At 36.6% G+C, this 12,831-nt stretch overlaps 1 protein-coding gene across 2 annotated transcripts in view; it reads left to right on the top strand.

Moving 5' to 3' along the window:
- The window catches only part of Ep300 (E1A binding protein p300), an 80,071-nt gene that overhangs the window by 28,789 nt on the left and 38,451 nt on the right, over positions 1-12,831 (top strand). Inside the window, exons 3-7 of one of the 2 annotated variants that reach the window (XM_046429249.2) lie at positions 1,898-2,074; positions 4,177-4,438; positions 5,521-5,634; positions 6,928-7,173; positions 12,666-12,759. In XM_046429249.2, coding sequence (XP_046285205.1) covers positions 1,898-2,074; positions 4,177-4,438; positions 5,521-5,634; positions 6,928-7,173; positions 12,666-12,759 — 893 coding nt within the window. The remainder of the gene's footprint in view (positions 1-1,897; positions 2,075-4,176; positions 4,439-5,520; positions 5,635-6,927; positions 7,174-12,665; positions 12,760-12,831) is intronic. The other variant, XM_046429250.2, reaches the window with a different exon arrangement.

Genomic DNA, 12,831 nt, shown 5'->3' on the forward strand with positions numbered 1-12,831 from the left:
GTGCCACCTAAGTAAACAAAGAATGAAAAATGAAAATTAATTTCATGTTTGTGATCTTAGTATTTATTTCCTTTACAGGTTAGCATCACAATCAAATAGTAAAGGAAATGTGCCACTGTTCAGTTATAGAAGAAAAGCTTAAGGCAAATGTTAGAGTCTCAAGAAGCATTATGGTTTCATAAGAAATGAGTACAGGAAATAGTAAGATGCCATGAAGAGATAGGCCTCATGAAGGTCCTGGTATACCATTTAATGGTATGCCCTCCATTAATACATACAGGTGAAGATAGAAGCCAAGATCTCTTGAACTTAGTCTATACTAGCAGTGATGTGTTTGAATTAAGATGGTAACATTGAGCAGGGACATGGGAAAGATGTATGTGTGTGTTTAGATAGAATTGAAGGGTCCTTTGATAGGATTGGATCTGGCAGAGAGGGATGGAAGCTGTGTGTGGCACGTTTTAAATCGAGCAGTAGCTATAGCATTCTGATTTTCCATTCTGAGTGCTTACTGTTTGTCTCTAGTAGGAGTTGACTTAACTTTGGGGATCCTACAACTGGGTGGAGGGGAATTGGGATCTGAGGAATGTTTACCACTGAGTCGCACCTGTAGCCTTTTTTTTATTTTTTTGAGATAGGGTCTTGCTAAGTTGCTGAGTCTGGCCTGGAATTTGTAGTTCTGCCTCATCCTTCTGTGGAGCTGGAATTGCAATTGTGTAACCCCAAGCCCAGTTAGCTTTTAAATTATTAATACTCTTTTCAGTTAATCATCATCATACATAGTATGATGGTTTCAGGAGAACTAAAACATAATTACAGAAAACCTACTTTCAGGTATATAGGAGTTGCAAAGTCAACTTACTTAAAGGGGTAAGCAGGTAACTTAATGAATAGAGTAGCTTGGTTTATAGGGCAGCAAGGATTAGTGTAGAGTTAAGATATTTGCATGTTCTTTCCAAGGATTCAGAATTAAAAGGTTTAGAAAGCATTGTTACCAATGTCCCTTTATTTAAAAAAAAATAAAAATAAAAAATATATATATCTCACAAATCACCAGTTTTCTCTCTCTAAATAAAATACTGGAGTACAAAAACACTTTGATTTGTCAAACTCTACAATGTTATATTTAGGGATTAGATGGCACAAAAAGTTGAGCTGAATTGGCCATGGTGTGTACATTAAATGTAAGTACATCATATGCAACTTAATGGGAATGAATGGCAAACCTTTTTTAATAGATAATTATATGAAGATGATTAAAAGTGTTTCTGAATACCTTTATCTCAAGTATTTACAGAAAAGGGTTGTAAATTTACTGTACTTCAGGCCCCTTGTTCTTGATCTTAAGACTGTACTTTCAAAGGCATGCTTTTTTAAATATGTTTTATGTGGTACTGGGAGTTGAACCCAGAGGTGTTTTGCCACTGAGTTATACCCCTGGGACTTTTCTTTCTTTCTTTGTTTCTTTGGTACTGGGGATTGAACCCAGGGACGCTTGACCACTGAGCCACATCCCCAGGCCTATTTTGTATTTTATTTAGAGACACTGAATTGCTTATGCCCTTGCTAAATTGCTGAATCTGGCTTTGGACTCGTAGTCCTCCTGCCTCAGCCTCCCAAGCCATTGGGGTTACAGGCGTGTGCCACCAAGTCCAGCAAGGTCTTATCTTTGAGACAGGGTCTCACTAAGTGGCCAAGGTTGACCTTAAACTTTCAATCTTCCTACCTCAGACTCTCAAATTGCTGGGATTACAGGCATATGCCATCACATCTGGCTAGTTTTCAGTATGTTTTCTAATATGAATAGAGAATTTTTTTCAAAATTATTTTGTATATAGTATATAGAAAATCAAAAGGGAAATGGCATAGTAATTTTTCTTCCGTTTCTTACTATTAGATAGGAATGATGAACAACCCCAATCCTTATGGTTCACCATATCCTCAGAATTCTGGACAGCAGATTGGAGCCAGTGGCCTTGGTCTCCAGATTCAGACAAAGACTGTACTGCCAAATAGCTTATCTCCATTTGCAATGGACAAAAAGGCAGTTCCTGGTAGTGGAATGCCCAACATGGTAAGTACTTACCAGTTACCAGTGTACGTTTAAATTGGCATTTTAACAACAAATAAAAGTGTAAAGTTTTGATACCTTCTGTATGTGCTAAATTTGCACATTATGAGCCTGAATTACACTAGGTATGTAATGAGTGAACCCTCTGAGGGAAGAGGAGGCTTGTGCGTTCTCTTAACCAATGAGAGTGTTAATCCAAACAGGAGCAAGTAAGCTACTGCAGTTTCAGGGAACTAGCCCTTTAGCAAATTTGGCTGGTAAGCATTTCTGAGGAATAGGAAAGTGAAACCTCTCTGCTCTTAGGGGAAGGATTCTCTGGCAAAGGATCTCAGTTCTCACTGACTACATCTACTAGTTCTTTTTTTTTTTTTTTTTTTTTTGCTACTACCATACCAAAGTATCTCTCAAAAGATATTTGTTTTTGTTTTACAGTGCTGAGGATCTCTCTACCACTGAACCATATCCCCAATTCCAGTGTGTAGTGGAATTTGTTTGTTTGTTGCAGGACTGGGCTTGAACCCAGGGCCTCAAGCATGCTAGGCAAGTGCTCTACCAAGAGCTACATCCCCAGCTATTTAAATTTCATTTCGAAATAGTCTTCTTAAGTTGCCCACCAGGCTGGCAAATTATGATCCTCCTGCCTCAGTCTGCCTCAGTCTCCTTGAGTAGCTGGAATCGCAGGGGTGTGGCACCATACCTTCCCTTACATAGTGTTTTTGTTTTGCAATACTGGGACTTGAACTCAGGGCTTTGGACATGCCAGGCAAGTTCTCTACTACTGGGCTATACCCCAGCCCCTTATAGAGTATTTTAAGCAGTTTTTCATGTGTGTGGGTACCAGGGATTGAACTCAGGTGCACTCTAAGCCACATTCTTAGCCCTATTTTGTATTTTATTTAGAGACAGGGTCTCACTGGGTTGCTTAACACCTCATCATTGCTGAAGGTGGCTTTGAACTCAAAGTCCTCCTGTCTCGGCTTCCAAGCTATTGGTATGATACCTCTGTGGTGCTGAGAATTGAACCCAGGGCCTCGCACATGCTAGGGGAGCACTCTACCCCTGAGCCACAACCCGGCCCTATTTGTTTGTTTTTAAGCGTAGGGTCCTATGGTAACTCTATTTCTCTTTGAGATGTTTTTGGGTTTTGTTATGGTCACTGTCTGTATTTTAGTCTTCTAAGTACTAGAAAAATAAAGATTAAAGACAACAACAACAACAAAAAAAAAAACACCGCATCCTTGTCCCTTAGAAAGACTTACACTTCTTTTTTTTTTTTTTTTAAGAGAGACAGAATTTTTTTAATATATATTTTTTTAGTTTTTCGGCGGACATAACATCTTTGTTTGTATGTGGTGCTGAGGATCGAACCCGGGCCGCACGCATGTCAGGCAAGCGCGCTACTGCTTGAGCCACATCCCCAGCCCTTTACCACTTCTTTTTAATTGGAGAAATTAAATTTCTTCCAGAGTTTGTAATTTTTTTTTTTTACTCCCTTGTCCTCTACTGAATCAACCAAGAAGTTCCTCATTCTTTTATCGTAGTGGGGAATTGAGAGCCCAGGTTTGTTAAACATTTTTTGAGACAGGGTCTCACTGAGTTGCCAAGGCTGAGCTCAATTTGTAATCCTCCTGCCTCAGCCACAGCTGGCAAGTGCCTCATTCTTTAAAATCTAAGGGAGTCTTACTCCTCTCCCAATGTATGTTCTTCACTTTGTTCTTTGCATATCATATATTAATTATATCATTTGGTAATGCCATCTTTTTTTCTTGTTACTATATTGAGCTTTTTTTTTCTCTCTTTAATATTTTAGTTGTCAGTGGACTTTATTTTACTTTATATGCGGTGCTGAGAATCTAACCAGTGTATCACACATGCTATGTAAGCGCTCTACCACTGAGCCACAACCCCATCCCACTTGAGCTTCTTGATGGTTGGGGCCATCATTTATATATGTATTTGGATCCCTCCATCAAAAAATAATAATAATTTGCGTATAGTAGACCAACCATAGAGTTTTAATAGAAAATATCCAGATCCCTATTTAATAAGAGATAGCATACTGTGACATATCCTGTTAAATGTATCTTTATTGTTATATCCCATAGGGCCAACAACCTGCCCCACAGGTCCAACAGTCAGGCTTGGTGACACCTGTTGCCCAGGGGATGGGTTCTGGAGCACATACAGCCGACCCAGAGAAGCGAAAGCTCATCCAGCAGCAACTTGTTCTCCTTTTGCATGCTCACAAGTGCCAGCGCCGGGAACAGGCTAACGGGGAAGTAAGACAATGCAACCTTCCCCACTGTCGAACTATGAAGAATGTCCTGAACCATATGACACACTGCCAGTCAGGCAAGTCCTGTCAAGGTGAGTGGACCCACATTGGAAGGTGATGGTTTTGTTTAGAACTTTGATTATTCTGATGGTATTATGGGTGTATACATAGGTCCAAACTCATACATAAAATTTGTGCAGATTTTTTTTGGGGGGTTGGGAGTACCAGGGATTGAACTCAGGGGCACTGAGCCACATCCCTAGCCCTTTTTCATATTCATATAGATACAGGGTCTTGCTATGTTGATTAGCGCCTTGCTGTTGCTGAGGCTGGCTTTGAATTTGCAATCCTCCTGCCTCAGCTTCTCAAGCCACTGGGATTATAGGTGTGCACCACTGTGCCTGGCTGTGCATGTTTTTTTATACCTCGATAAAGCTTTAAGAAATATTCTATTATCTGAGTATACCACAGTCAATCCATCTGGTAAAAGACCTCTTGGCTGTCTAGTGTTTAGCAATTATAAATAATGTTGCTATCAACAAAGATCATTTTGAGACTCCTCTACTCGTAATCCCTACTGTACCATTGGGAAATGATAAAAATTGAGTTCATTTAATGAGCCAATATCTAGAGATGGTATGAGAGTAGAATTCAAAGGTCTTTCCTTTTGAGATGGTCCTCACTGGCTTTGATTTGCCCCATTGTATCATCCTTTTCTTATCATTGAAGATATGCTAACAGCCATGTACCCAAATATTCAACTTAATAGTTTCACCCAATTTACTAGGAGTTTGTGTATGAAGTAATTAAAAACTTGTTTATAGGCATGTGTTAGCATATTGGCTTAGAAAGAATATCTTTAAGTATGTCATATTGCATAGTGGTGGAAAATGGGGCCTCTGAAACCAGAGGCTTGGGTTTAAATCCAGCTTTGGCTACTGTGACCATGTGCAAAATTGCTTAACTTTTTTTTTTTGGTGGGGGGCCTGTTTTCATATTTAAATCTGAGTGTTAATAGGAGCTTCTAAAATCTGAGTACCAGTAGGACCTATACAGTAGCACAGTTATAAAGGTAAATGTGTTTATACATTTGTAGCACGTAGTGATTGATAAGTTAGCTATGGTTTATGTAAAAAGAAAATCCTACTCTTAAAAAGTTTTTTCTCCATTTTAGTGGCACACTGCGCATCTTCTAGACAAATCATTTCACACTGGAAGAATTGTACAAGGCATGATTGTCCTGTGTGTCTCCCTCTCAAAAATGCTGGAGATAAAAGAAATCAACAGTGTAAGTGATGAAGTCTTTTACGGTTTATACCAAAACTACTCAGAGCCTCTCACTATGCTGTTTGATAGAATCTAGAGTACTGTTTTTTCTTTCTTGTTTCCTTTTTCTTCTTTTCTCTTTTTGCGGTGCTGGGATTCAAACCCAGAACCTCACACTTACTAAGCAGGTTCTCTACCGCTGAGCTACACTCCCAGCCCAGAGTCCTTCTTGATTATGTGGGGTTCCTATAATTCTGGGACTGAGGCTGTGGCTCAGTGGTAGAGGTGCTATAACTGCCTAGTGCTATCATACTATGTTGAAAAAATATGTTTTTTCCTTTCTCTTTTTCTGCTTCCAGTTAACCACATTAATTCCTAGAATCAGATTGTTTAAATAGCTAAAAGATAAGATCCAAGAACTCTAACTATCCATTCTTTTATTAAAACAGCCATAGGTGAATTTGGGCTCCATTTTAAATGCATGGAAATTTTAATATAATTGCTTTGACATTGAGCAAGTTACTCTCCTATACCTGAAGTCTAAATAACTTGAAATTTTTTTAAAAAATATTTGTTTTAGTTGTAGTTGGACACAATGCCTTTATTTTATTATTAATTTTTATGTGGTACTGAGGATTGAACCTAGAGCCTCGCATGTGCTAGGGGAGCACTCTACCGCTGAGCCACAACCTCAGCCCCAGAAACTATCTTAACAGAAATAAAAAACTGATTATTTTTTAATTTTTGGATGAAAAAGTTTTTCTTACAGCAAAGACAAGTCATAAATAAAAATATATTTTAAAAGTACATCTACCACATCTCTGTCAACCATAAAACTTTAAGCAGTGAAAAATGGAAAGCATGTGAAAATGGAAGTTCCATAAACAAATCATAAATTCCCCAGAAGAAAATTGGGAATAGGAGATAAATTCACCAGAGGGAAGAAACACACAAAGTTCACTGTTAAGTAATGAAACTGCATTTTTAAAAATCTCATTGACAGATAAGATGCTACCCAGTTTTGGTATTTGTGTGGTTCTGGGGCATTCATATACTGTTGGTGGGAAATCTGATACAGCCTGTTTGGTATTGTGGACCAAAAACCTTTCATACCTATGATCCCCTTCAATCCCAATCAGTTTTGCATCTAGAAGTTTTTTTCACAGAGATAATGGGAGTCAAGATATGTATACTGAGATATTTTATGATCACCATTAATAATAATTTTGTGGTTTTTTGAAATTTAAACATGTTAGTCTTTCTTTTTTTCCCACCATCTTTAATATTGTAATGCCATGTCTTTCGTCTTCTATAGCAATTTTGACTGGAGCACCAGTTGGACTTGGAAACCCTAGCTCTCTAGGGGTGGGTCAACAGTCTACCCCTAGCCTAAGCACTGTTAGTCAGATTGATCCCAGCTCTATAGAAAGAGCCTATGCAGCTCTTGGACTACCCTATCAAGTAAATCAGATGCCACCACAACCCCAGGTACAGGCGAAGAACCAGCAAAATCAGCCGTCTGGTCAGTCTCCCCAAGGCATGCGGCCCATGAGCAACATGAGTAAGTTTGTGTCTTCCTAGTAGCAGAGATGATATTGGTTGGGTATATAAATGACATCTGTAATTGCAGGATTAACTCCTTATTCTTTTTCTCACTTTTCCCCCTAATTATGGATATAATTTTTTTTTAAAAAAATCACAGCCTAAAAGAGCTTTTATGATCCATATACCAGAGGTAACACTTCTGGATTACATCATTTTTTCTCTTTTTTTTTTGTGGGGCAGGGGGAGTTTAAATTTCTAGAAATGAAAGTTTAATGAGATCCCTGTGTTATTCTGTATCTTCCTTTACTGTGTGGATATCTTTCATAATCAGTATCTAGTATCTTTTTTAATGTAATATTTCATCTTATATAATGACCTATTACAAATGGACTTTGAGGTTTCCAATTATTTTGCCGTTTTAAAACTCTAAGTAGAGACAGGTGCCAGTGGCTCATGCCTATAATCCCAGCATTTTGGGAGGCTGACACAGGAGGATTGCGAATTCAGAGCCAGCCTCAATAACGGCAAGGTGCTAAGAAACTCAGTGAGACCCTGTCTCTAAATAAAATACAAAATAGTGCTAGGGATGTGGCTTAGTGGTTGAATGCCCCGGTGTTCAGTGTCCAGTCTCCCCTCCAAAAAAAAAAAAAAAAACCTCAACAGAAATTGTATTTGGCTTAAGGTATTGTTTTAGTTTGAAATGTATAGAAATGATCGTGGTTATTGTTGCTGTAGATTTCCATGTAACTGGCAGCAGGAATAGTGTGCTGTGCCTCTGGAAATAGATTTTTGAATAAACTGGTTTGTCGGTGTTCTGATGATATCCTAATTTGGTGTTTTTTTCTTGCTCTGTGTATATGTGATAAAAGAGCTTTGCCCTGTGACTGTCCTTTTGTTGTCAGGCTGTTAAACATCTAAATTATTTTGTTTAAAAAGTTAGATTGACAGTTTTGTTTTTTGTTTTTTTTTGTTGTTGTTGTTGTTTTTTCTCTTTCTAGTGCTGGGAAGGGAACCCAGTGAGCCAGGCAAATGCTTTTCCACTGTATCACACTCCTATTCCTGTTCCCTTTTTTCCTTTTTTTTTTTTTGTTTTTAACTTTTTCCCACTGGGATGTTCTATTCCTGATTTTATTTTATTTTTTATTTTTTGGTACTGGGATTGAATCTGGGGACTTTTTACTGAGCTACATAACCAACTCTTACATTTTTCATTTTGAGACAGGATCTCACTAAGTTGCTTGAGGCTGGCCTAATGTGGTGATTCTCCTGCCTCAGCCTCCCATTTCACTAGGATTACATGTGTTTCCCCACTGTGCCCAGGTGTATTTTTATTATTTAAGTTGACCTTCAAGGCATTGCCTCTTCATCCTCTTGTGCTTACTAATACTAATCATTCCTTAGTATTCACAGGGTCTGGTTCCAGGATTCCCCATAGATATTGGAATCATAGGATGCTCAAGTCCCATATACAAAATGGCTTCGTATTTGTATATAATCTCTAAACAATGTCTTATTACTAGGTCATTTAGGAACTGGAAACAAGAATAAAAATCCAAACATGTTCAGTACAGAAAAAAGTTCTTTTCCCTTACTTCCTCTTATTTTTATTTATTTAATTTTTTTAAGATGTCGATGGGCCTTTATTTATTTATATATTGTGCTGAGAGTTGGACCCACTGCTTCACACATGCTTACTGAGCCACAGCCCAGCCCCTAAAACTTCTTTTTGTGCAGTGCTAGAAATTGAACCCAGGACCCATCACATGTTAAAGCAAGTGCTATACCACTAAGCTACCACCCCGCAGTCGCTCTAGTTAATTTCCAATTTTTCAGCAAACAAAAATGTTATGCCGCTTTCCCAAATAGACTTAAATTGGTAACACTGCCTCACCCACATCATTTTAACCCTAAGGTATTCTTAGGAACCAAGTGAAGAAGATGGATTAGATATGTAATTAGAAATTTAGGAAAATTCTCTGTCATGAGATTGGGGCCATAAAAAATGTCTGCATGTCCACCCCAGTAATAAGTTCTTCCTTTGGTCATCAATGCATATTTGGGATAAAGGTAGTATTTTGGTGAATTCTTTGTTCCCCATTTCCAGTATATGAATAAAAATTTTCCCTTGAATTTTGATTGGAGTTTTTCAACCTACCTAGAGTTAGATAAAGATGTGTGTACATATCCTTTATCTAGAGTCACTACTTTTCCACAATTTTGCCAAATATGTTTTTTTTTTCCTGCATGGATTTGAGGCATCCTACCTTTTTTGTGGGGGGGGAATCCCAATTTTTTATGATTAATTATATTACAAAATATATCCTAATAATAAGGACACTATTTTTAAACTATCATTATCAACCCTGAAAAATTTATTAGTTATTCAATAATGTCATCTAATATATACAATATTCTTTTTATATATATTTTATTTTATTATTGGTTATTCAAAACATTACAAAGCTCTTGACATATCATATTTCATACATTTGATTCAAGTGGGTCATGAACTCCCATTTTTACCCCGTATGCAGATTGCAGAATCACATCAGTTACACATCCACATTTTTACATATTGCCATACTTGTGACTGTTGTAATATATACGATATTCATTTAAATTTCCCCACTTTACCCCAAACTCTGAGTGTACATTTTTTGTCATGTGTCTTTTCTTTTAATCTAAAAGTCATATAATTAAATTGTCCCACTGTATGGATTTGTCTGTTTATTTCCTTTTTAAACTTTTCAGACTAATATTCCTTAGCAGTGGTATATGTGTGAACATTTTTAAAATATCAGTCTAAATATTAGTATTTATATTTGCCCTTAGTGCTTTTTTGTGGGGGACTGGGGTATTGAGGATTAAACTCAAAGGTGTTTTATCACTGAACCACATCCCCAGCCCTTTTTGTTTTTTTTTAAGACAGGGTCTTACTAAGTTACCAGCTGGGACTGGTCTTGAACTTGGGATCCTCTTTCCTCAGCTTCCCTAGTCACTGGGATTACAGGTGTGCATCACATGCCCAGATTAATACCTATTCTTTATAGTATCCCTGTTTTCTTGTTACCCTTCAAATTTTCTTATTATCTTTCAGGTATTTTATGAAAATTTTGAAACTGTTATTATGAGAAACTTATTTTCCGTTTGGTTTTGAATTCTTTTTCCAAAGGCTTGTGTTTCCAATACTTGAGATCTTTCAAAATATTGTATTTATTATGGATGTATATCACAGAATCTTTACCTAAAATATGTAGTACTAGTGAGGATAAAAAGCCTAAGCAAGCATAATGATGCCATGTGGAAGATATATTCACAATTCCAACTTGGGTAGCAGACATGTCTCTCACTGTGACACAACTGGCTGTAGTACCGGATTATATCGGGCTGTGAATTGTAGGTAACTGTGATGGACAAGGTTGTAGAACAAATGATATGCAGTATTCAGACATTCTGTGCTGGAGTGTGGCGTAGACATCCTATGTGGGCTTGGTCTCCACATTAAACCTCTAGTCTGGCTAGATAGGCAAATGATTAAGTAGACAGTGCTATGCGATTTTTCTTACATGAATCAGGTTGGATTGTAGAGATTCTATAACAGGGAGGGGGAGAGAATTTTTTTTGAAGCCTAGAATTTTTAAATGTATAATTCAATTACAAAATTATCTTTTCTGTGTTGGAGCCTTAAGTGATCATACTGGACCATGTTCTCAAATCTTCTGGTTACTAGTGCATTTAGTTAGTCTGAAAATTTTATTGGGATGAAATCCCTTTAGAAAACACAAGTATATTCTCTTGCTGGTTTTCAGGTGCCATGAATTTTCTTTTCAAACTATGATTTAAGCCATTAGTGGGAACCACTGTTAAATGAATCTGGAGAATTTGAAAGAATGTTTTTCTATTTCCTGTGGCATCAGAAAGCAGTAAAATGAGCAAGATTCTATATTGTGTAACCACAGTTTTGTTTTTTCCTTCATTGTACTATTGTTTTGCCATCAGTAAAACATCTGTTACACATACAATTTTTCTACAAAGGTATTATCTACATGTATGAAGTGTCTATGGTGACAAATAGAGAATTATGGACAACACAGTTCTATTTCAGAAAGACCATTCCAGCAACTACTTTTCAGAGAGCCAGCCTGTTGACATCAGAAGGAAGGTATTTAGGGACCAGAATGAAAGACGTCCACAGTACTTGTCTTCATTAAATATTATTTATAGATCTAGCCAATTTATTTGCATTTCAGTGGGAAATTTTGTTGTCTTTACAATAACTTGAGGGAGTATATTAATAGAACTTATCAAAAAAAGTTTTAACATGAAAATCTGGTTTAGTGTGAATATTGCCATTAGATACTTTAAATAAATAGAATAATCATTATAATTGTTTGTTGAAGAAGAAGTAGATACACATAGAGCTTTTTCAAACCATTTTGAAGGAATATTCAATTAAATTCGTTTTTCTTTAACCCTACTAGTACTTCTCATCCCACTGTCGAGCGATCAACATACTCCTATGTCCTTAGATAAATTTTCTGTGCTTATGAAAACATATATATGTATAGTTCAGTTCCATGAATGGTTTTGTTTGTAGTTTTAAATTTTTTTTCCTTCTTTTAATATTACTGAATATTACTACAGAGTCTGGGTCTACATAGATATAACTGTAAGACAAATGATTAGAAGTAGAAATTCTAAGTGAAAGAAGATGTGCATGTGTGTTTATATGTTTAATGCCTGGGTATACCTGTCCCTAGAGTTTTGAAACATTTGAAAATGTTTCTTTCCTCACATTCTATTTTTGAACATGATTTCATTTATTTATTTATTTGTTTATTTATTTATTTTGGTTATTGGGGATTTAAGCCAGGGTTGCTTTACCACTGAGTTATGTCCCCAGCCCTTTTTTTAAAAAAAATATTTATTATTAGTTGTAGTTGAACACAATATCTTTATTTGTTTATTTTTGGTGCCGAGGATCGAACCCAGGGCCTCGTGTGTGCCCCTTTCCCCAGCCCTTTTTGTTTTTCATTTTGAGACAGGGTCTCATTAAGTTACTGAGGCTCGTCTTGAACTTCAGATTGTACTGTCTCAGCCTCCTGAGCCTTGGGATTACAGATTTGTACTGCTGCACCCAACTCAAAATATAGTTTTAGACTATCAACTTTTAAAAGTGTTGACTTTTCATATAATAAAAATATATTATTTCAAATTCTTCATCTATAAGGACAGTTCAGCACATTTGCATTCTTTTTAAAACTATTGTATTTCTTTTTCTGGGAATTGCCCATTACTTTCCTGTTGAATTATCTTTTTCTTAATGGTTTTGTAAGGGTACTTTTATGTATTAGCTTTTATATGTTACTAATTATATTGCTAATAATTATTTATTGCATGCGCTACAGTTTTTTTCTAATTTGTCATTTGACTCAGCTTATGGTGTTTATTGTATGGTGGCTATTTTATTTATTTTTCTCTCTTCCTATTTACTTTGTTTTGACTTAGGTGCTAGTCCTATGGGAGTAAATGGAGGTGTAGGGGTTCAGACGCCGAATCTTCTTTCTGACTCAATGTTGCATTCAGCCATAAATTCTCAGAAGTAAGTTTTATTTTGACCCTGAATCACATTTCCAATACTTAAGAATTTCTTGAATGTTTTAGTTAGCTTTCT

This window comes from Marmota monax, unplaced genomic scaffold (assembly GCF_021218885.2).
Source record: "Marmota monax isolate L192 unplaced genomic scaffold, Marmota_monax_Labrador192_F-V1.1 WCK01_AAM20220418_F8-fsc00051, whole genome shotgun sequence".
NCBI classification, from domain to species: Eukaryota; Metazoa; Chordata; class Mammalia; order Rodentia; family Sciuridae; genus Marmota; species Marmota monax.